Genomic DNA, 24,360 nt, shown 5'->3' with positions numbered 1-24,360 from the left:
GGAAGTAAATATTGGCTATTCGCTGCTGTCCATGAAGGCTGTTTCCTATCAGCTGGGGCTGGGGGTCTGTAACTTTTTTAAACCACTGGGAAGTAATTTGTAATCTTTGGACAAGATTACTGTGAGGCCCATTTGAAAGCTTATTCATGTTTTTCTAAAGAAAGCTTGGACACAAAATGTGTTTGCTTTAGGATTAAGTCCTGTGAACGTAAAGGAAATTACTTGTGAGCTTGACTGTTGCACCCTGTTGGCTGACCACAGAAAACACAACCCCACAACTGGTAGTGACTAATGGAGAGTTGCCGTTGGCTCCTGGGGCTGAGAGCCCCTTGCCCTGTGGGGTGGAAAGCCACCTGTGTGCGTGGCTTTGCTGTAATCAGCTGTTCGTGGCTCTGCAAAAGTCTTCTGCAGGAGCTGGCTGTGCTGGCATGGCATTTCTGAAGGCAGTGGGCTTTCTTTGCTGGCCACGGGCTGGGTTTGTCCACCTGATTTCTGTATGTTTGCTGCTGTGTGCTGCAGTCCTCTTCTACCCTCACCCCAGCAAACCCACTTGTGGCTGGGAGCTCTTTTCAATTTCTTGTTTATTTAAACATGGTGCTGCAGTATCATTTGGGCAGGTTGGTTAAAACCTTGGATCTATAGGTTTCAACCTTTAAATGATTGGCTGCTGGAGAGGAGGTCTGGAGGGACAGGCTTTAAGGGTAGAGGGAGATGGATTTGTTCCTTAACTTTCCTACCTGAGCTACATCTTCCTAACAGTAGAAACAGTAATAGATTAAGGACAGAAGTCTTCTCAGAAGTAGATGAAATACTGTGGGATGTAATTGATCATGGAGGAAGGGAAGCAACCCATGAACTTACATGATCAGGGAAGCTGTAGTGAAAGACATTAGCAGTAGTCAGTATCTCATGGTCAATTTCTGGAACCTACTCAAGTAGAGAAAACTTCAAGGAAAGGGAAGGAAGAAGGGAAGATGCTAAGATACTGTCCAGTACTACTTGTTGCCCACAGACACTTAATGCACAGCTTTATATAGTGGCTCTTTAATCTGAGCACTCCTTAGCAATCTTACCTTGCCTTGTGGTTACTGAAAATCAGGCAGACTTTTTCTTTGAAGGGTGCATATAAATCTATCACTTTCCAAGAGGAATAGAACAAGACTGTAAGAAAAGGTGTGAAATAAATTGGTATGTAGTGTGACCAGAACTTGAGGTCAGAAAGGAAATCCTGTTTCCAAGTAGATCGGATGAAAAAAGGAAAATTTGTGATCAGGAAACAGGTATTTTCTGTAATACCCAAGTTGGCACTGTGGGTTGGATGTCAGGATCAGATGACCAATATGCAAGTACAAGTCAGTAACCTCTTGAAAGCTACTGGGCTATGGATGGACCTTATCTTAACACCATTACTGATCAGTACTTGGCATTCACAGGCTAGCAGATGCAGCCAGGCTGCTTGCACAGTATAGCATGCCCGCCCAAAGATAGCTTTGTTCCTTGTTGTGATTGATGAGGTTTCCTCTGAGTAAAGCACTCCCTCTCTTAGTTTCTTTTCTTCCTGTGCTGAACAAAGACTGAACTGCAAACATGTTGGGCAATGTGGAATGCAGGTCACATTGCACAGACAGCTTCACCATTAGGTGTTCTTGAAATAAAGTAAAGCATGAAGGGAAAGATTACTTTAAACTTATTTTTAGAAGGCATTAGGATGTTTGAGCTTTGACAAACCTTTTTGCAACTTCTTGGGTGCTGACTGGCCCATTGAACTGGCTGACTTCATTGCTTTGTGGATCCCATAATTTCAGTGGTCTGGGGATGCTGGCCAACACCTTTGGCATGTTAGCTCTGTGTGTTTTGGAGCTGGCCATGGACAGGCTTAGCAAGTGGTGGTGTCCTCTGCTGCTGTCTTGGGAAGCCCAGGGTGCTTGGGGAAGCTGTTGATGGGAAGTGTGATGGGACAGGCAATGTCCAAGACTTTTCCATAGCTGTTAATGTAATAGGTACTGCTTTTACTCCGTTGCTTGAAGGACACAACTTGTGTAATTTGTTCTGGATTATATGATGGTTTTGTGGATATATGTGCCAATTCTTGAAAAACATGTTTGGCAGATTCCTTCATTCCAGCTGTGTCAATACACAAATCTGAGTCCCTTTTCTTGTTTTTTTTAAATAGGGAGGGGAAGCCCCTGGGTAACAATTCAGCCACAGCAAATAGCTGCAGATACAGCACTTGGAGTTCATGACTATCAGTTTGTATTATCAGAACCCAAAGATAAACTGTGTGCTTTACTTAACTCCCAACACACACATATGTACAAGAAGTCACAACTGTAATAAGAGATAAATATGTGTTTTCCCAAATGTGCACCTCTGAAACCCTTGTCACCTACTATCTTATAAGATCTGAACAAATACAGTAATGTGGTATTTCCTAGTTGTCTAATACTCAGAATATCCATCGTCTCTACTAGTGATGTAACCTATAAAGTATTAGAGCTGAGTTGTATATTATCCAGTTTTCTCTTTTCCCATGAACTTTTCCCATGTTCTGAACACTTCTACTTTTTCCAGAAGTACAAGGAAACATGGTTCCAATCCCAATAGAAGACTAGGGTAATATATATTTGAATGCAGAGGTCAGGGTATGAATTTCCACATATATATGTGTGTGTTTATGCATATAATGTGATGTGAAACCAATCCAAGCAAGCAAGATGTGTAAGCCAGAATCTGAGACGCACTTTGGGACTCTATATTGAGCACTTATGTACACACCTAGTGAGCTGCTTTTGGTCCAGGAAAAACCTGTGTGGCAGCAGTAACCAGGATATTTATTCACATGTAGTCAGCCCTCTGTGCCAGCTAGCTCTGCAACCATAGGAACTGGAGTACACCAGCAAAGGGATATGCTAACAGCTCAGCTGAGAAGGCTCCATCTACTACTGCCACAAGATTAGTAGTAGAGGTGGAGGAAGAAGGTAGACTGGAAGGATTAGGATGAAAATCCATAGCTATATAGACTTGAAACAATTAATTACTTCAAAAGCCAGTCATTGCAGGAAAGGACTATTCTCTCTCTTATCTGTTACAGCAGCCAAAGTCTGGGATTCACTTCTATTTTCCTTGAACTCAGTTAACACCTAAAGCAGTGCAAGGAATGTAATTTTCTGTGCTGCTGCTGAGTCCTAAGCATTTGCAGCTACTGTCAAATATTGGTGGAGAACAGCAAACTGTGGTCTCAGCTCTTGGCCTTTTGTTTGAAGTTTTAGCTCTATATGGCAAAGTGCTGTTCTGTTAACAGCCGACAAATGGTCTGAACAGAGTCCAGCCTTCCAGAAGTCCCCACCTCCTGCTCCCCCTCATCTCCTTCACCTCAGGAAGCCCTCTTCTCAATTGTTGCTTCCATCACCAAATTAAGCAAAAACCTCCAGTCTGTACCCTGAGAACTCAACTTGGCTTTCAGATGAAGGAGGGAACAAAAAGCGTTTCCACGGGTAGTCCATGTGTGCTTTCAGTTGTCAGGGTTCCTAAGTGATGCTTTTAGGTTCAGATTCCTATTGTATTTCTGTAGGGACTTCTGTAAATTTTAGTTGGACTCTGGAGTAAGGCACAAGAGTGGGCAGCCTCTCCTCCTTTCATCTTTAAGGTGTTCTTTCTTCACTAAATAATAAAATTACTATTCACCTTCAAATGTTGGGGGTAACTTGCTGGGCAGAATGTAGCCTATGGCTGTGTGACTGCTACTCAACAGCAAGTGTGTGGTTTCTAACATATTTTCTGTCAGATTCTGCGGCATACCTGGTACCAGGAGCAAAATGTTTGCTTATTACACTTAAAATCTTAATTATTTTCTTTGAGGTGAGAAGCTCATTAGGGAGTGTGGGGGTGGGTGGTGTTAGAAGCTCCAATTTCCCATGCTGAGCTACCAAGAAAAGAGTGACAGGTGTGATCCTTTTCCTCTCTCTCACATGAAGCTAACAACTCTGCCCTGTCACAGTGCTGTGGCTATTTCATCAGCCAATTAAAAAAACCTCTTGGAGTTAAGCTGTAACTTGGGGTGGTGGGTTTTATTTCTGAGTTCCTGAAGCAGCAGTCAGTAACTAGAGTGCAATCAGAGTAGCCAGATAACCTTCACTCTTGACTACTGGAGCAGTCAGGCACAGATTCTTGGAGTTGCAAAGCTTTTCAACATGAAGCTAGTATGAGAAGTGGGGCTCCCCATGCCATGTGAACTGGATGGAAGGATCACGACACGTGGTTGAACTGGAAGCTGAATGTGTGGCCCAATCTCAGGTTCATATTAGATGTTCAGGTTCAGATTAGAAGTTAGGAAAAATTTTTCACTGAAACAGTTGTCAGGACCTGGAACAGGCTGCCCAGGGAGGTGGTTGAGTCACCATCCCTGGATGTGTTTAAAAAAAGGGTAGGTGAGGTACTTAAGGATATGGTTTAGTATAGGACAGGAACAGTTGGACTCGATCTTAAGGTTCTTTCCAACCTTGTAATTCTGTGATCTCCTTTGGATATTGCACATTTAAGGGCTGTGAACCTGTGTTGTGGATCGTAATTGTCTTCAAGTAGGACGTCTGCTACAAGCTTATCTATCTGTCTTGAGCATGCCATTGTCTGAGCCTTGCTTCCATCTTTAAAATGAAGCAAACTTTGCTTTGTGGTTAAATGGTGGCTGCAGTTAAATCTGCAGTGCACACAGGCTGGGAAACATTATGTGTTTAAAGATGAAAGCTGCCTTTAATATTTCACCAACTTTAATAATTCACCCTGGGATGACAGCCTTAGTCTGCTGTGCAGTGACTCATGTGTAGACTTCTGTACCCTAAACTATAGTCAGCTCTGTGCAAGAAAGATTTCTTCCTAGATCTCCATATTTGAAAGAAAGATGCCTCTCCTGTGAATCGCAAGGGCAGAATGCTCAGAAATCAGATAGTGGCCATCATATGAATTCGGTGCTTTTGAGACGGTGCCTTTGCCAAGTGTGTGGGACTGAAAGAGCCTTTTACAGAGAGCAGAGCCAGCATGCACAGTGACAGTGTCTAGCAGCCCACAGATACCATAGTGAAGTTTTAAGAAGTAGGTGTGAGAATATGGTTAATGTAAAAATTCTTCTTGCAAAATGCTGCTTCTAGAGCATTTATATGTCTGCTTCTGTGTATTCTTTGCAGATCTGTCTGATGCAATTATGACTGGCTTTCCTATGTGTATATACATGGACTGTGTATTTGGGAAGAGCTCTAGAGGGGTGGAAAAGCAAGCACCTTCATTTGCACATTTTGCAAGTATTTGTGTGGTCTCTTTAATGAAGCAGATCACATCTCAGAAGGAAAGTAATTAGCTGCTGGTACAAAAAGATCCCTGTGCCAGGTCTGGAAGTGACCTGATTGCATCTAGTACTGCTTTGTAGGACAACATAAACTGTTGGGTCAAAAAAATCCCTCAAGACATAGTTCCAAGGCAGAACTTAAAGGGGAGCAACTCTCTGAAGCCCAAAGAGCGCATGTCATGTATCAGACTGCTGCTTGAGTGGGACTTTTCCAAGGCTCTTGAGAGGTAGAGTGTTATTTAAGTATTTGTTTAGAAGAATGGATAGTCTACTCATGCAGGAGACATTCCCATTCCCTTTTATAGTGTTGCTGTCCTCCTCGTTTACTTTACTTAAGCTCATAAATTGATAATCAAGTCTGTAAAGTAATAAATGGCTGAGGGGAGAATTAGAAGCCAGTGTTTGGCATTATCCTGCATTTATTCATTTTTGGAAAGTGACTTGTAGCATCTTATAATGAGGCAGTCTTCAACAGGAATAGCTAGTTTATGTGAAGAATGGGACAATATTGAAGCATGGATGTTTAACTATATTCTAGTAGTTTCTCATGGAGTAAATTGTGGATTATATTTGTTTGATTCTTTCACTTTTAAAATCCTTTTGGGGAGAGAACTGGGACTACAATTAAAAGCAAGAAACATGATTTTTAGAATTGAAGTGTTTTTGTCACTTATTCATTCTCTGGTGGGACCAATTGCTTTTGCTATCATTATCTTGACATGGAACCTTTTATCTCTTCATAAGTGTTCTAGCTCCATGCTGAAAATGTTTGACATATAGCAGAGCCCAGATAGATTCTGCAAGTATAGATTCATCTTGGCATCTTTGGAGAAAATGGCAATTCTACCTTAAAAATTAAGGTAGGACTTAGACTAGTGCCGCAAAGCTTGAGCTGGGTGCAGTAACTACAACTCCCTGTGTCTTCTGTGAGGCTCAGACTCCCTTTGAGCCCTCATCGGGTATGAGGGCTGATGAGCCTCAGTCTAGACATCCATGCCACATCAGCTTTAGAGTTGTATTTTGATGCCTGAGAGATAGGGTCATCTGTAAGGGTTAACTCAGGCTGTAAAGCACTGCCTAATTTTTACAGATGGTGTGAGTGCAAGAGTGAACCTCGGACTGGCTTGGCAGTGCAGAGAGATAACTTTACATAATTCCCTGCAGATGTTGCTGCAGAAATGGTTTTAATAATGAATTGTGAAGTTGAAGTCAACTCCAGCATAGAGGGAGAACTCAAAATAAATGCTCTATTTTTTTTTTCTGTGTTTCAAAAGCAAGTTTTCTAACAACGTTTCTGTGATGCTTTGAGCTGGGAAAGATGGCAGGGGAAGGGACAAGAGAGAGTCTGCACCATTATAGCCCTGACTTTCTGCAAGCAGAGGCAAATCTGGCTAATTCATCTGCAAACCATGAATCCCATGAACGTGGGGGGAACCAAATGGCATCTGCCCTAACGCTTTTAAAGCGGGGATGGTGCAGAGCAAGTACTGTGTGATCTGCTGGGCAAAGTTCTGCTGTCTGTGGCTGTCGCGCGTAAGCTGCATTGTGGAGCTTGTCTGCGCTTCAGCTTTTTGCTAGGAGTTTGTCAATTCTTGCACTATGCTGTAATTTCCTTTCTGTAGGGTTATGGCTCAAATGTGCCATCATAACTCAGATTTTCGTCTCGTAAGGAGTGAGCTGCCTATGCAATGTCTGCTTCGCCACTGAGACCTCGCACGTCTTGCTAGCGAGTGTGCTCTGCTGCTGGGGGGTGCTGCTGGAAGCTCCTCAGGCTTCTCAGTTGTTCAGGCTGTTTAAGTAAAGCATACTTTTTTCTTATTTCTTTTTTTCCTGGGGACATGCTATTCCAAAGAGCTGCATTAAAGTCTTTTTCGTCCTTCTGAGAAGGAAGCTAGAAGTGGGAGAAGAGAATTTCAGAGTGAGGGCTGTTTTTCTCTGAACGTGGACAGATGCTACTGATTTCTCAGTAGTTGCAGAGGTTTCTCGTTTATGCTTGACCCTTGCACAGAGTTTAAAGGATGTCTTTAGAAAGAAATTATAACTTTAATGAGCTCTATAATCTTACTGATGGCTGGAAGAATCAAAGCAGCTTAAAACCTAACTTAGATTGTTACATGCTCAGTCTGCACGTTGCAATAGATTTGGTTGAGTTATTTAACTGTAACCTAGCTCAAATGTAACTTGACCTCCAGCTGATACATGGGAGACCATTCACAAATGGAGTGGAGATGTGATGCTTCCCTGCCAAGGCCTTTCTGGAGCAGGGAACAGCATTAGGGAGGCATGTGGGTGAGGGATTGCCTTTTAGCAGGAAGCCCTGTTTGGATGGTTGGAGGCTCAGCTACACTAAGCTTAAACTCAGCTTAAGGCCACAATGCAGCTCAGAGAGCCAAACCAGAGGAGTTGTATTGCGAAATGGGCTAGTGCTGGGTTGGTGTCAAAGCTGTGTGATCCAGCCCTCCAAAGACGGTTTCACTATGGTTCAAATTTGGCCCAAGCACATGTTTTTAAGTGTAGATGAGTCCTTTTTGTGCAATTGTGTTTAATTTCTTTCTGAGGAAGAGTTTACATAAACTGTTCCAGTCTAATTGATATGAGCTGAACACCAGCTCCTAACATTTTGTGCTTAATAAGTGTAGGCTAAGCTGTGTTTGCTACCCACGTTGATGCATTACTAGTAAAATAAGGAACAACCATGAAGATGTGTTTTTTGAAACAGTCTGGCAGATCCTGTGGGTTCACTGCTGTAGGCTTCATGGCAGGAGAATCCACCTCCTGCTGAGGAGGGATAACTAAATTTAAACTTTCCAACCATGAGCCTTGTGAAGCAAAGTTTCCAAACCTCTGCTGGGTCAGAAAATGGAAAGCAATGTCTGAGTTTTGAGAGTAAATAGAGAGCTACCTAGCAGCTGTGTGGTGGCAAGTGAGGGGTTTCTTGCTTGGGGCACGTTGTCTCTTAGCCACAGGCCCCAGGGAAGAAAATGAGGGTTTGTAACTACTGTCTTCTGGTAAAATCTTCCGTGACAGGATTTGGAATGAATTCTGGTGACTTTTACCATGAACACTTGAGCATTGTTTCAGGAGGCTTTTTTTTTTTTTTTTTTTTTTTTTATTCTTTAAAGAAGGTTTCATGGTGACAGAAGCCTCCCATCCCCCTGCCAGGCCCAGGGCTGTGAAATTTGTTTGGTTTATGACAACCATTAAAGTCTATAAATTCTTTTGAGGTGCATGTACAGAAATAGCCATTTTCCCAAATCCCTTTGGGGAGGCAGAAAGACTGGTGTTGAACAACAGTTTGCATTGTCCTGACAAAGCAACTTGCATTTTGGGAGGAGCGGGGGGACTGTGAGATTGTAGAAAACAGAAATCATTTACCTACTTGGGGTTTTATTGTCCTGTATCTTAACCCTGACTTTACCTGAAAAAGAGCAGAATCTAGTTATGCTAATATCTGAGAGCAGCAAGCTCTTGGTGAGCCTACATCAGAACCAGAGGAGGATTTAATAAATTAATATAGCCAAGCAGGAAAAGAGGAAAGGAGAGTTATGACTGGGCTGCATCTAACCAAAAGATGGCTCATCTGCAGTTTTATTCATCCATCCATGGATGTGACCTAAAGGTTAGATCCATCTAGCTGGTGAATACAAGTTTTAGTAGACAGTGGTAGAAACTTGGATATTAAGGTGGGAAAGCAAATAATTGGTACTTTATGACCTAATGTTACATTTCAGTCAGCTTTTTCTCTCTTGTTTCTGTGCTGTGCAGTCCTTCCAGATTCCCAGGGCATTGAATTTGAGTCATGTTTGTTAAACTCTGGCTGGGATGAAAAGCGCTATAGAAGCACTTATTACTTTATCACATTCTGAAATCTGTGTCTTCCTATTAAAACCTTTCCTATTTCCATCCTTTGCCTTCTGGGATGCCTCATATTAGGATTAGGGCAACATCTGTGATATTTTACATGTGTTTGTGAGCACATATATGCACATACACATACAAAGTCTTTTGATACTGTAGATGTACGTATTGCAAGACTTGAGAGTCTGAATTTGAGATCTCAAAATCACAGTTGTCATGAATAGACTTCAAGTTTTTTTAAATAAACTGAAATAAACACTTTTTTATGTAATACCTGCCTGCAGAGGTTTTTTTACCACACTGAGAGTATCTGATAGAAATGGTATAAGACTGAACACTCTCTCCATCTAGGAGGCTACAGAATAAATCGGACTTGCACCAAACTGTGCCACCTTCTCAGTGGTATTTTGATGTTCTGGTTCATCTTAACAACTTCTTTTACTTCTTTTTGAAGGTTGGTGGTTTGTGAGCACAGCAGAGGAGCAGGGCTGGGTCCCTGCTACATACCTGGAATCCCAAAATGGAACCAGAGATGACTCTGACATCAACACATCCAAACTTGGGGAAGGTATGGAAAGCTTTTTGTTATCAGGTGAAAATGTATTTACTTGCTTTGTGCTTTTTTTTCTCCTTATAGGAAATCTCTGAAAACTCTTGCTGCCACTTGTGGCTGTGAATGCAATGCAGTAGCCTTTTCACCACCTCTTCTTAGTAAACAAATTGTTGTAGAAGAAAACCTACAACAATTGCTTGTAGTCCCTTTGTGACTAGCTTGGGCTGCAGTGTGACAAAATGAACATAATCTCAGCTTTTGAACTTTTTAATACCCTTAAAAGGCATATAAACAACTTAACATACAAGTCCAAGAGGTATGGTCGGACAGGAGTCTTGGACTCTCATGTCCATGGAAGGAGAGAGCTTGCAGAAAGTATACAAGTGAGAGCTTTTTATTGAAGGAATATGCATGCTATAGCCACAGGCCATTAAAAGGAGTAAGATTTAACTCCAATAGCTCTTCTCTTTACAATTTGCTTCTCATTACATTTTTTTTTAAATTAATCTGTGAAACTAGTTTCTCTGCTGTTTTCTGTCATTTATGATTTGTGTGGAAAGGTAATTTGATTTGGTGTGGTCTCATTCTGCTAAAACCGAGATGCTGTTTGTCATGTATACATATTTAACTGTGCTGGTTTTTGGCTAAAGATGCTTAATTCAGGTTCCAGAAATGGAATAGTACAACCTCACATGTTCCTCTGTTCCGTTATGAAAGACTAACCACATCTTAATGGACTTCTCATGTAGCAACTGTGTACAAAGGACACTTTTATTATGATTTGCTCAATTCTAATGAATCTCTTGTCAAGAGCACCTAGAAATTTAGCATGCCACTTATGTAAAATGTATGTGGAAACTCAGCTGACCTTTCCTTAGCACAGGCAGGAGGCTTAGAGATGTGTTGGGGTGACCATCTGCCCATTAAGACAGTACACAGGCAAAACATAACTTTGTGCTGGGCCCCAAGGGTGACATCTGTGGCTTATTGAAATCTTTGGCTCTGTAACGCATTTTTCCCTGCTCAAAGCTACCCATATCCTGGGTCACTTAGGGTTTAGAGACAGACTGGCTGTAGACTGGTAGGCCGGGAACCAGTCTGGTATGATGCAACATATTAGCAGATGCAGAAGCAGTTATTAATGTTTCCCTGTTAGTAAAGAACAAAATCATACTGCTCTTTTCTGAGAGTTGACTAATGCTTTGTCTGTTGGTCTGTAGCTCCCTTCCTTTTCCTGATTCTTAAATACGGGGCATGCTTAACAACTGCTTTCACGTCAAGCTCTCCTCTGCCTTTCATGTTGCCCTCTGGAGTGTACTGTGTACAGGACTGTTGCCACACAGCAGTCTTTTCTGGGTAATGGAAAATCCATCAAATGTTCCTTATCTTTTTCCTCTTGGTTCCCTTTAATCTGTTTTACTGCTCTCCTGAGCTGTGGTCAGCAGTTGTACTCCTTGCTTTACTCCAAATCCAGATATGCTGACACTTGAGATGGTTCAGTTCCATCCCAGTGACAAATCTAATTGCATTACCTCTGCAGCTGAGATGATGTGCCCCAGCTTTGCTTGCTTTTCAATAACTTTGTTTTATGTTGTTAACCACATAAGCTGAGACTTCTTTTGTTCTTTGTGTTCCACCCCCTACCCCCTCCATTATCCCCCAACCCGCTCCACTTCTTTACTTGGGCTATTTTTCTAATGGTTATTCTGTGAGAGAGGAAAGAACAGCTCAGATTCACTTTCTTAAAGAAAACCGTATGAAAGTGAACATACTTACACAGAAAACTTACCAACTCTCTCAGCAGGCACAAGAAAGGTGCTCCAGTATAACTGAGGAAAGCACTTTAAGTGGAGTAAGTGGCCTAGCCCCTGGATTTATAGTTCACACAAGTTTCAGAGTGACTCCTGGAGATACTGACTTCCTGTAACTGAGTGATCTGTGCTCTGCCTACTTTGAAAGGGTGGAAGCACTAATGTAAGGAGCTTTCTATATCAGCCTCTTGGCCCTCTCCAAGTGTTGGCAGCAGGCCTGGAACAAGTCCACAAGCCAGGCAGACCCAGAGGTCTACTCTGGCAGGCATAAGATAAGGAGGTGCTGAATGTAACTTGGTAATAATGCTGCCTCTGCATACTGGGAGAGTATACTCATTTCTGTGTGTCTCTGTTTAAAGAGTCTGTTGCCTAAGAAAGACAAAAATGTTTCATCCCTGCGTCTGAGCCTGCACAATATCTTTTGTCAGGATGAGGGTAGACAGTTGACTGCTACCTGGTCCTGTGTTTAGATCAACACCATCTTACAAGGCTTGGAAAACATTCAGAAAGAAACATTTGCAGCCACAGGAGCCGTTAAAGTAAACATCTTAAAAAGGTCTCTGTAAAGGTTTAGACACTTACTGATAAATAACCTCTATGGTGAATAACTGTGGCATGGCCAACCAAATTCAAGTCTGAGATCAAATGGCCCCATTCAGTATTGTTGAGGAGATAAAAATCTGACTCTTACAAAAGCATCATTGTGGTATAAAACGTCTGTCACTGGGCACAGTCATGTATTGAGAGGAGGATGTGATGTGGTGAATCTGTGTGACTCAGTGTTCAAAGGGTGCTCCTGGATGGCTGAATCATTCCAAATTCTGGTACAAGCAAGGAGCTATGGGTGACTTCTCTGTGTTGACACCTGAAGCAAATTCCTACCCCTTCCACACCCTTACCTCCTGCAAAGCCTTTGAGTTCAACATCTTTCATTTCCTCCCTTTTGTATAGAAGCCTCCTAATGCAGGCAGCCTTACTGTGATCTTTAACTTTAGCTTCTCTCTCTGCTATAATCTGTATGTGTAGTGTGGTGTCCCATGTTGCCTCTTTTGTAGCATGTATGTAACTGACAGTCTAACATCCTGTTGATTTGGAGAAAGTCACCAGGTCAAACCAATTAATAAGAAAAACACTACTAGAAAAGAGTGAAGACAGCTCATCATCTGTGCCTTCATGGGCTTCCAAGAGGATCACTGTTTCCATCAGCCAAAACAAGAGTGTGCTATGAGCTTGAAATCCAGCTCCTCTATTTGTGGTTCATTTTTTGACTCGCGTGGGATCAAAGGGGAAGTACAGAGTATCACAAATCAGGTATTGTCTGTTCAACACTGCTCATCACACCTCCACTTAAGGTGACTAGGAAAGGCTTAGGCCTTATAGCAAAGGAGAAATTGAAGAGTGAGCTGGTTGCAGAAATCTAGTCTAAGACCCTGACAGATGGAAAGGGCAAAAAGCCAAAATCCATTTTTTTGAGAAATTACTTTTTTTTTTTTTTTTACTTGTTCAGCTAATCATTCCACAATCAAATAGTTTTGCTGTGCCCAACTGTCTACACAACATAGTTCCAAAAAGAAAATGGTATCTGCTCTTTTAGGAATATATTCCCCAAATGAGGGCACATGAGCAGAACTGATTGTTGATGATGTGGTATCATAATTTATGAACAGCTTCCCAGCATCACTACCAAAACAGTTGTATTTGCACCCTAGAAATAGCTGAAGTGTAATATTTTGCATTGCTTTTTGCTAGCACCAAGCACCCTTGCAGTAGTTGCCAAACTAGTTGTAGAAACCCTTGAATGGAGAGAGAAGTGTTCGTGTCTCTGTGCTGGTCCAGTGGTTCCTGTTATTCACACAAGCAGAAGGAACTGAGTACAGTTCTGTGTTTGCAATCCAGAAAACAAGTGGTGTCCTCTGTGCACAGCTGCTCTTTCAATGCCATTTCCATAGGTGTCTTGTCTTTGTTTACAGTTTAAGCAGAATTTGTTTCAGTGTCACTAATTCTCAATTCCAGCTTGTTAGCTTCTTGAGCCTGCTCGATAATTGCAAGCTTAGGTTTTTCCTTATATTTGTAGTCAGTATGTTTAGACATTTAGATCATAAGAATTAGCTGTGGCAGTGATTGTGAGTCACATGTTGCAAGCAAGGAAATATCAGACACTTCACTTGGGCTCTGTTCCTGAGTGCTGCTGCTACAAGTGAACTCACATAAGAGAAGTTGCTTTTTCTTCATGGGTTTTTTTCTAGTGTGACAATTTGCTTAGATGGGGTTTGAGCCCTGTTGAGTTTGATGTTCTATGCAATAGAGTGATTTCTCCAAAGATCATGCAGCGTAAGTAGCAAATGCAACAGCAGTGATGTTGATCTGACCTACCACTGCAGCCTCCTTGGACAAGTTGTCTTCAGTTACGCAACTTCCTTTGGGGGTGTGTGTATGGCTTTTGGGTCTTATTTGGGTTTGGGATTCTTTTGTTACTAAGGAAAGCCAGTGGCAATTTGTGACAGCTCTACATGGTTCATCTTGCTCAGGCTCAAGAAGCTAACTTGTTCCACTGTACTGTATAAACTAAAACAAAATTTCTGCATCCCACCTAATCCGTTCCTGCTAGTAAGACCAGTGCTTGTAAATGCCATGTTTTGTTTTTATTCCTCACTCTCCCATCGTTTTTTTCCTTTTTTTATATTTTTTTTGTTTCCATCCATGTTCCAAACTAGTTTCTAAGCGACGCAAGGCTCATCTGAGACGCCTGGACCGGCGATGGACGCTGGGCGGGATAGTCAACAGGCAGCAGAGTCGAGGTGAATGAATAGCTTCCTATGGCACCAACCCCTAAGGGGGCACCAAAAGCCACACTGCAGCTTCAGCTGTTGTGCGACAGGGTCTGCATCTTTGGCACTCTGGTAGAGAGAGGCTCATGAGTTCAGACGTGGATTTCATACGTAATAACTTGAGGGTGTCTTGAAGCCAGGGTTAGGCACCCCAGGAGCTGGAGGCCAATAACCAGGGGTAACTCTGCAGTCTGACTCCTTGTGCTGCTGGGGGAAGCTCACATCTGTTGTGTTTTAACTTTAGGCATATTCATACTCGATCTTTCCTACCTCAGTAAGGACAAGTGATACTTTCAGGGCTATTAAAATGAGAAGAATGCCAAAAAGCCACGGTGAGAGATGTGCGCACTGGAAAAGCACTTGGTGTGGAAAGATGAGAATCAGTCCAGTTTCAGACCCCTCGCTGCCTTGCAAGCAGTGCTTGGTACTAAAGACAGACTTCAGAACTTTTGGGAGCTTTTGGTGTCAGTCCTAAATGTTTAAAATGCCATCACTAGCAGCATGTATGGTGGTTATTTTTAGTTTTGCTGTTCTGACAGGGAGCCTGTGGAGCTGGGGGGAACAAATGTGTTCTGAAGTGTTAGGAATCTTCCAAACCAAGCATTTCTCCAGTGCATGTGAATCATCTTTCACAGTGTAAAAGTGCCCCTTCCTACCCTCTTCTCCCCTTTTTGCATGATTGTGCAGATGTGGTATTTGTTGTACTTTGGATGCAAGAAGGAGGTGGGGGGGAGGCACCACTGGAACCTCTGTGTAAGTTGCAGACAACTTTATTCAGGGGATGGAATCAAATGTAAGCACAAGAGAAGCTTCCCAGTTGAGGAAAAGGTGCCTTTTCCTACAAAGGAGAGAATATACTTCTGAAGTAGCAAATTTCTTCTGGATTTTGTGGCCGTTCTATGTACTGACTCATGTCTGCGTCAAGCACATACAACTTTTCAGTGACCTTTTACCTTTGTCTCAAAGTAACATTGAGGAAGGAGTGTTCTTCCCACCGTAGCTTGACCCTGCAGTAAATGGAACTGCCTTGGAAGACAAAGTCTGTCTTCTCAGCCACCAAATACACTTTGAAGGCACCAAAAAAACTCCCCCATAAGCGTGTATGATGGCTTGTGAAAAAGAACTTATGCTTACTTCTGTGATCCAAGAGATTAGGAGTTACTTACTTTGTATTGTCAAATTCTGCCAGATAGTTCCTGGCAATTTAACTGGTAGAATTTCTGGCAATCAGTTTTCTGAACAAACTGTTTAATAGTTTTTAAACAACTGCATCCTTTCATATTTAGACAATGTTGCAAACAAACCTTCATAAAACACTAAGGTTGCAACCCTTGGCATAGTTGACTGGTAAAACTCAAGGACCTGTGCTGTATTCCCGGGTTTTCCCACCAGATGTGGGCATCTTCTCCAAACCTGCCTTCTGACCAGTGTCAGAGTGCCTTCTCTGGCAGTCTTTCCCACCAGAGGCTCCTCTAGTCTCTTCCATCTCTACCTTTTCCTTGCTCCATAACAGTTTATTCCCTACTAGGCCCAAGCAATGCTGTGTTTTAGTGTGTGTTGGAGAATGTGCTTCATCTCAAGCTGAATCTCAGCACTTGAACTTGGAGCAAACTGCAGCAAACCATGCAAGGTTTTGGGTGCCCTCCATGACTGAGGTGGTTCTGTAAGCTCTCTCCAATGAACTTCAGCCACAGCTAGCAAGGATAACTGAAAATAAGCTTTTTAATGTCATCTGAAATAGTAAGTTAGGGAGCTCTTATAAGAGCAGGATCATTAGAACTAAAAGCTATTTGAATACTTGGGGACAAGTTGGAGACAGTGGCTTTGTAATCTGGCATAGATGCAGCCTGTGCAGACATCTAGCCATTCCAAACTGCAGTTGTTGAAAGTATGAGTCTCTCTGGGTGTCCCAATGGCTTCTCTCTAAGAGATCGCAGTTTATGTGAGGTCAGGAGAGATTCTTTCTCCCTTCTTTCCCTCCACCCCAGCCCAGAAGACTTCTAACAAGGCCAAATTTGGGTGGGTTTGCACAGAAATGACAGAATGCATGAAGTGTACACATGTAACCATTGCCAACCTCCAAGTCTCTGCTCCAAAGCACAGAAAGACTAGAGCTGCTCAGACAGGAGGTTGTCTGAATTGTTTGATGCAGGCAAAACAGCTTCCCCTCCCCCACTTGGCCTCTTTCTTGGAAATAAATTCAATTAAACATTTTGGCTGAAATTCTTCCCACCCAGTGATACTCTGCTTGAGATAGTCCTTGCTGTTGGAAGGGTTAGCTCCAAGAGTTCACTGGAGTTTAAAAGCAAGCTGCAAGGAATGCTTCCCTTTATATTTATGCTTGAGTGTTCCTAAGTGTTTTTACCAACTGGGTCTATGGTAGAATCACTTAAAAGCTAGAACTGAAGGAATTAAGCTTGTTTCTGAAGGCCAGGATATTCTAATTAATTTACATATTATGCACTCAGGATTTTACAGTGTTTTTAAGGGAGGAATGTTTGCTTTCCATTAGGCAGTCTGTAATCGGGGGACTAGAAAATTATCAGAGGTAACCTGTGGCCTATTTCTGCCCTTTCCAAAGCCACTTGAAGTTGCTAAGCATCCCTGAACTTCAGATACCTGGGAGCAATGTTACTGGATCTGTGAATAAGAAAGATGAAAGACAAATTATTGAACATTGTGGTAATCCTCCTTTTGTAAAGCTGAAAAAAGTCTGCAAAGAGAACAGCTGTAGTCTGTTTTTACAAAGAGAAACAGATGACATTTGTTGCTGAACTGCTCTCTTTAAAAAGGTCCATGGTGTGCCCAGCTCTCAGAGATTATACTGGTTTGTTTCTTATGTAGCTGCAGAGCCTGATTTTTATTTTTTTTAAGATTAACTGTTTTTACATGTGGTGCTTTTCCTGAACTTTTGTCTATACCTTACAAAACTCCAGTAATACAAATATGGATTGTGAGGAGAAGCCTGAACGTTTGTGGTTTTCCTCAGTCTTGACACTTGTTAGACCAACAGTCTGCAGAGTTCATGTTCTTTTGTACTGGGTAAAATGCTAATTCTACACAGGCATTTATTTGGAACTTCCTCTGAAGAAGGACTTAAGATTGTTTTCAGGCTAATTTCATGAGAAGTCATTTGTGCTATTACAGTTTGATTGGGAAAAGGGGGGGGCTAACCTACCTGTTTTGTATGCCAATTATTTGACAAAAGTTATTGGTGCTTTGGTATTGTGCTCAATGCTTTTAACTGGAGCTGTGACAATGAAGGAAAGTACTTTAAAGTTATTAATATAAACTGCGTAGTGACACATGGACTGAATTTCTGCCAAATGAGTCTAGTAGGTGCTAGCACAATAAATAAGCCATTCAGTGAAGTTAGAATTGAAGTTAGAACTTGGAAACTATAGGTCTTCCTACTGCATTCTTAACGTATGGAGAAAGGAAGCTAGATGGGGAGAGGTGAATGGGGTGTAGAGGGAAGGCAGCTGTGTAACCCAGAGGTCTTGATACTTGAACCCCATCTTGAGTTGGTCTTGATACTTGAAGCCCTTCTCCTGGGCTGAGTGGATCATTTGGCAGCCAGCTTTTTAGCTGTGGAAAGAGCCCTTCATCAGTACTGGTAATCCAGCCTGGCTGGTGTGCTCATGCACTCTTACCCTTGCCAGCATCCCACTAAAGCTGTGTTGCCCTCTTTAGCAGCCCCTTTGTTACCCACAGGACTTCTCCTTTTGTTTTCACTTTTTCCCTGCTTGTCCTGGATGCTGGTGAAATGTTTATCCCTCACAGCCAAAGGCTGCTTCACCCTGCTAAATCAAACCAGCACAGAGCTGCTTCAGACCTAGTTTATTCTCTTTTTTTTTTTTATTCTTCTTTTGTTTCCTCCTCTGTGTTCCAAGGAAAGTAGTAAATGTTTATTGTCCCTTGCTGGTTGAAGAAAGAGCATGTGCAGTGCAGAGCTGTTTAGAAGAAATGTCATTATTCTTTTCTATCTATTGGCATGGGGGGTGGGGGTTAAAAAAAAAAAAGAAGGTGTGGGGGAGTCACACACAAGACAAGGGAGAGATGAAGGCCTAAGAGCTCCTGTCTGCAGATGAACACGCTTGATAACTGTGGAAAGTTACTTTCTCTGCTGAATATTTAGACAAGTAAAACAAAGCCCATGCTGAATTAATGCATCGCTTTCTGGAACAGCGAGACTTTTTCCAGAAGCAGGTCTGACAAAGGGGAGGTGGAGCGGAGGAGTGGGGGAGGGCCAGCGCAGACTGCTGACTGAGGGGAAAGTATTTTGAAAGAAAATTCTTCTGTGGTTTGGAAGATGTAGGGTTTGGGCTGTTGCATTTTGCTGAGAAATCGTTAATTGGCTAATTTTTAGCCCGATTCCCCCCTATCCCCACCCCTGCCAGCATATCAAACAAGGATGGGGTCACAGAAAGTTGGGGGCATGTACACCAGCTGAGTAAAGGAAATGACTCCCCCGGTTGGCTCCTGAAGTGCTGCAGATAACTTCCACATTTATTTATGGAGGCAGAAAAGAGCAAACTTATAAAATATAGGTGAAAGAGGTATGCAGAGCAGGGCACTCAGAACTTGGAAGCAGAAATGTATGTGCACTGGCCATCTGCCTGGGAGAGATGAGACTGATTATACAGGGCTGGAAAAGTGCATGGTATTTTAGCAGCTTAAAGGCAAGGTTCCTGTCCCAAATAGTTTACAGCCTAAACAAAGAGAACAAGATCCGAGCATCAAAGGAGCCTGGGCAAGTGGCAATTTGGCATGCATCTTATTACGACCAAAAGGTTTTTCACAGTGGAAAGTGATATTTATTTGGTATTTTTAAAAGCTTTTGGAGAAGGGCTAAAGCTAAGCTTGTTTGGCAAGGCAGGAAGTCAGGGTAGGTAAGGCTTATTTTAGGAAGGATTTGAAAGTTTCAGGTTATTTGATACCACAGAGGAGGGAGCCTACTCAGGATGCTGAGGCATCATAAGAAAGGCATGGGGCTGAGTAAGGAAAGATGAAAGGAGTTGGGGGAGTGGGAAATCCAAAGGCAGCAAGACATGTGAGAGTCTGCACTGGGTATTAAAGCAAGGCACAGCACACAGGCTTGAAAATTCATGATGGGACAACTGAAATGGGTGTACATTTGGTAGGTGTCTGGCTGAAGTACCAGAGTGCTTATGTGCCAAGAGCCTTGGGCAAGAGTAGTGTGCTGAAAGGCTGGGAAGGAGGCAGTGAAGGAGGCGGGAGGTGGCTGTAGTGACTGCAAAAGAGATTGAAAGGCCGGATCAGGGCTGTAGCAGTGAGGAGCGGCAGTGGTAGAGGATTTTGAAGGTGTTGGGGAAAGGAACTGTTACCTTGGTGATAGACTAGGAGGAATCTGAAATAACCAGTGGCAGGGGAATTGGGAAGATTGAATAAGGAAGATTTGGAAAGCACCACTGAAGCTCTATGTTACAACTCGAGCAGTAAAATCATAGGTCTGCTTTCCTTGACCTGACAGTAAGTATAAATCCAGACAACCAGAGGAGGGACCAAGTTGCCTTCTCAAGACACCTCATCATTTTAATGTGCAGTATGTGTGTGCACAAGCGCACGTGTGAAATTTGAAATTCTGATTTGACAGATGAGATTGGAGTAGCCTCACAAGCTGTCATGAGTTTCATCCCCCCCATAAAAAAGCAACCAAACAAAAACTGTTCCAAGTTTTTGTTTGGTTGCTTTTTCCTGTGGAAAATGTGTCTAAACAAGTCACCTGATATGGAAAATGCCATGTCCAATGCCTAAAAATTCTTTACTGCTATGTAGTAGAAATACAGCAGGTAAAACAGGAAAACCTATTGAGTGTATGCTGTTTAAAAGAAGTGTGATGGAATGGACGTGTCTGGCTCTTTAATTGCTAGCTGTAGTCCTACACAAAAGGATAAAGCACGAAGCACTGTTGTCATGATCAGCCATTACCCAAAAATAACTCTCATTGATGTTGTCCTCCTAAAATTTAACAAGTTAAATGTAGCATCCCTATTTTTTCTGCAACCAGTATGTTATATCATACCCATTGTACAGGCTGGGCAATACAGAAGAAATGTCAGTCCCCACTATGCTGTGACTACAAAAGTGACCTTTTACTACTTGATAGGCATTGCCAAGATGTTTACAGGTTGCCTTGCACTGCTGTGAATCAGATGATTGAAGAGCTTTATTATAAGTTCTATTTATGCAAAAAGTTGCACTTGATTCAGTTGCATCTTAAAATTGATGAGAGAAGACGTGTGGGCAGTCTTAAATTATCCTAGTCTGGTTTTGGATCAATTTTCATATGGGTTGCCTTGACACTGCTTGCAGCAGTCTCAGAAATAGGCTTATTTCCTCAAAATGAAGCAAAGCTGCACCGAAGCTGTCCTGGCTTAGTACAGAGAAGAGTTTTGGAAGACTTTTGCACAGAGTTTATGATGCCACCGCTAAATGAACCAGTCTCGCCCTCCCTAACATCTTCCCTTTATGCTCATGCAGATCTGCAGTGAACCAAATCAGACTAAGGGTCGTGCTCACTTTTCCTTGGCCAGGTTGGCTTCAAGTCCATCTCAGGAGAGTTACAAACTGTGCAAGGAGAAGTGGTGGATGTGAAGCAGGATGAAGGAAGGAAAAGAAAACAGTCTCAGTTGCTGTAGCACTAGGCATGCATTCAAAACTTGGTTTTAAAGCAACATTTAGGTTTAAAACTATTGCTGTTTGTGTACAGGAAAGGCCTCAGCTTGGCAGAGCATGGTTATGTAGCTGGAGCTACACAAAGTTGTGGTGTTGGTTTGATTTTGGTTGTTGTGTGTGTGCCCCCCACCCTGTCTCTTCTGACAGCCATGGAAGGGCATTAGATATCTGAGGCTTGTGAAGGAGCAACACATTAACTCTCAAATGCCACTGGCTCCCTTGTGCCAGGTCTGTTGGCAATAGCATGGTTGTGTTACATCTGTACAAAACACAGGCTGTACATCGCTGTAACTTAGGGCACTGTACAGCTCAGCTGCTTTGTCCTGTATGTATACACACCTCGTAGCTGGACTGCAACAGCATCTGCTACACGTGCTGGTGGGAAATCTCATATGCCAGAAAAAGCCCTTGCTAGTGTGGGGGGCTGTTACAAGGACATGGGCACTGTCTTCTGCTGTCCACAGTGTTTTCCTAGTGATCCACCAGGATCTGTCTGTATGTTTTGACCCCAAGCCTGTACTGTCTGTCTGCAGGAGACTCTAGGTAGAACCAGAGTCAGGAGGACTTCAGGAGGAGTAAAGGAAGGAGGAGGAAGGTTGGTAGGGAAGTGAGGCTTTGGAATAACTAATGGACTGAGTACTGGGCTGCCAGGGTGTCTAGGAGGCCTAGACAGAACACAGCTATAAGTGGATAGTATGAGTTGTGTAGTCCAAACAGTGCAGACATTCTTGTTGTGCATGTTTCAAATAGTGTCTGTGTCCTGGGAGGGGGAAGAGTGACACATGCTAATCCTTGTCTTCCAGGCCAAGTGAGTTCCAGTTGGATGATACATGATCTGTCAGACGTGTATCATCGCTCTTTGCCAGGCAGGCTTTGCTTCCTCACACGTGCCTTGTTCAGATCTACTAGTGTAGCTGAGTTTCCAGTAGAGGTACCTCGTTCAGCTCAGTAGGGAAAGGTATCTTTGACCTGCAGATTAGAGGTAAAGAACTATAAGTGTAGTTGTCCAATTGACCTGTTAACGGATCCCTGGGTGTCACACTAAGAACAGAGGTACCTTTATGCAATTTTCAGCAAATCTTGAAGAGGATGGAGGGGACATCAGCTAAAAGGCTGCACTTTGGAAATAATGGGATGAATGTGCATTGTAGAATGTAAAGTTTATCCTGCCCACTTGACCTCAAAAGTGAAATTGATGTAATGAAAGCTGCAGCTGGGGAATACAAATTATAGCTTTGTTTGCCTTTTTTTTTTTTTTTTTTGGCTGGTAATTGTTATGTCAAAACTTAATGAATTAAAATTAAACACTTTTGTATTCTCTGTAGATCTGGTCATGCAACTTTGATGGTAGGTCTGGGATAGTTCACTGACTTGTTTCATACCATTGCCTGTCATAATATCTGAACAAAACTAGCATATTTCAGATTTTTCAGTGTAACACAGAGCACTGTCTTTCTACTGGTCAATGCTCTGCTGATTCTATCATGAAGCCATTTGTCTGTGTTAAGTCTTTCCAGTAACTTTATGTATCAGTTGTGAAGTGTCAAATATCTTCTCTTAAAGACTTTTAAATAGTAATCTGATATGTTGAATGTTATATCAATCCTCCTATGTGACACATCCACTGAAAGCTCCACTGCTCCCTTCAGCAAGTCTTGGTTTATACAAAACATCCACTGGCTAGATAAAGTCTTTGAGAAGCAAAACAGAATTACACTTTGGTTGCAAGGGGCCCCATATCTCCAGAATACTGTTTATGTTAAAACCTCATGTATGTTTGTGGTATCCTTTGCACCACTCAAAGAAACCAACCGTGTGTAATCTTGGAAATGGCTGTGACTTCTGCTGTGAAAGTGCTTTGCAAGGGGAAACGTAATGGTGGCTTCCTGGCTTTTATCTGTAGGCTTAAAAATAGAATTGCTAAACAAAAACACTGTAGGACCCTCTCTTCTAAGTGAATTTTTAACACTGTTTTAGTTGTCCTGCTTCATGGAAGAACTTTGTTCTCTCTTCCCTGGGAGGAAGGCAGTAACGAACAGGTAGAGCAATGATGTGTGCCCACATGCATAGCTTCAGGCTCAGAAGTTATGTTTGCAGAAGTTGCTGGCTGTTGTAGGAGCTTGCATGGACCTGTTGCCCTTTTCCCTGGCAAGCCACTCATTTGGAATGGAGAGAGTGGTTTTGTGGGGAGGAGGAAAGGAGTTAATTTTTGGGCAGTGATTACATCCTACTTTCCAAAGGACTCTCATACAAATGTTGATTTCCCTTGAATGATCAGATTCAGAAATCCAGTTGGGGCTGATGGGTGCCCGTTGTCTCAGTTCCTCACACAGAAGAAGTTCTGCTGGAGCAGGAGTTTGAAAAGCTATGTTGAAATCCCTGAGCGAGCACCTCACTTGTGGCCTCCTAGCCTGTCCTCTGTGGGAGGGAGGTGACATACCTACCTGGCAGGAGGAGCTGAATAGCTGCAGCATGAACTGTTGTTTATGTGGAGGAGAAATAAGATAGAGACACTTCAGTTGTAGCTGTAGCAGCAGGGCTGAACTCTAATAGCCTGGGTCATAAAGCAGCTTTGGTATGGGGAAGAGACAAAGCAGGGCCGCCTTCTAACAGCTCAGCAAACACATGGCTTAGCTCTTTATTACTTTTCTAGATACATATTCAGGCACTTCCAGGGTTGTATCTGGAAAGTGCTCTTCAGCATCTGAGCTTTCCCTTGGCCCTTTCCTCTCAAGGATGAGCTCTAGCTCTCCAGGCATCTTCTGCAGTTCAGTTCAGTGTTTGGGGCTTTGCATGCAATGGAAACTGGGCACATAACTCCATCAGCAGCAGTCGCTTGAAATAGGGGAAAAATGGGTCTGCCTTTACGGTGCAGAGCAGAAACCCCTCTAGGAAAACTGTCCAGTGACTTTGAAGCTGGGTTTCATTAGCCAGGCTTCATTCGCCAGGCTCCATCTTGTAAAAGAATATTTCTGTGGGGAAGGTGTCATATCCTGATTGTCCTAATTACAAACTATCTGGAATTCCTTAGCAGTGATAAAACAGCTAAAGCAGCCTTCCTAGGGGAGAGCAGGAGAGACTGATTTTCTCTTGGAGCCGAAGGGTTTTTGACAGGGTTTACCCCACCAGAACTAGAAGGATCCAACCGTAACCCATTGAGGGAAGTTGACTTGAGAGATATAGCTTAGCTGAATTTTCTGCCATCAGCTGCTCTGCCAATATATTTTTCCCCTTTGAGATGTTATTCCTTAATTTGTATTAGTAAGGGGTTTT

The 24,360-nt window shown here is 42.6% G+C and overlaps 1 protein-coding gene across 2 annotated transcripts in view; it reads left to right on the top strand.

The window, feature by feature from the left end:
- The window catches only part of SH3PXD2A (SH3 and PX domains 2A), a gene marked incomplete at its 5' end in the record, with an annotated part of 251,842 nt that overhangs the window by 215,026 nt on the left and 12,456 nt on the right, over nucleotides 1–24,360 (top strand). For both annotated transcript variants that reach the window (XM_084265565.1, XM_084265564.1), the window contains 2 exons: nucleotides 9,651–9,764; nucleotides 14,275–14,358. In XM_084265565.1, the coding sequence (XP_084121691.1) occupies nucleotides 9,651–9,764; nucleotides 14,275–14,358 (198 nt within the window). The remainder of the gene's footprint in view (nucleotides 1–9,650; nucleotides 9,765–14,274; nucleotides 14,359–24,360) is intronic.

This window comes from Gallinula chloropus (genome assembly GCF_964237585.1).
Source record: "Gallinula chloropus genome assembly, chromosome: 5".
Classification (NCBI taxonomy): domain Eukaryota; kingdom Metazoa; phylum Chordata; class Aves; order Gruiformes; family Rallidae; genus Gallinula; species Gallinula chloropus.
The sequence above is the reverse complement of the archived record's forward strand: the minus strand, read 5'-3'. Positions and strand labels throughout refer to the sequence as shown.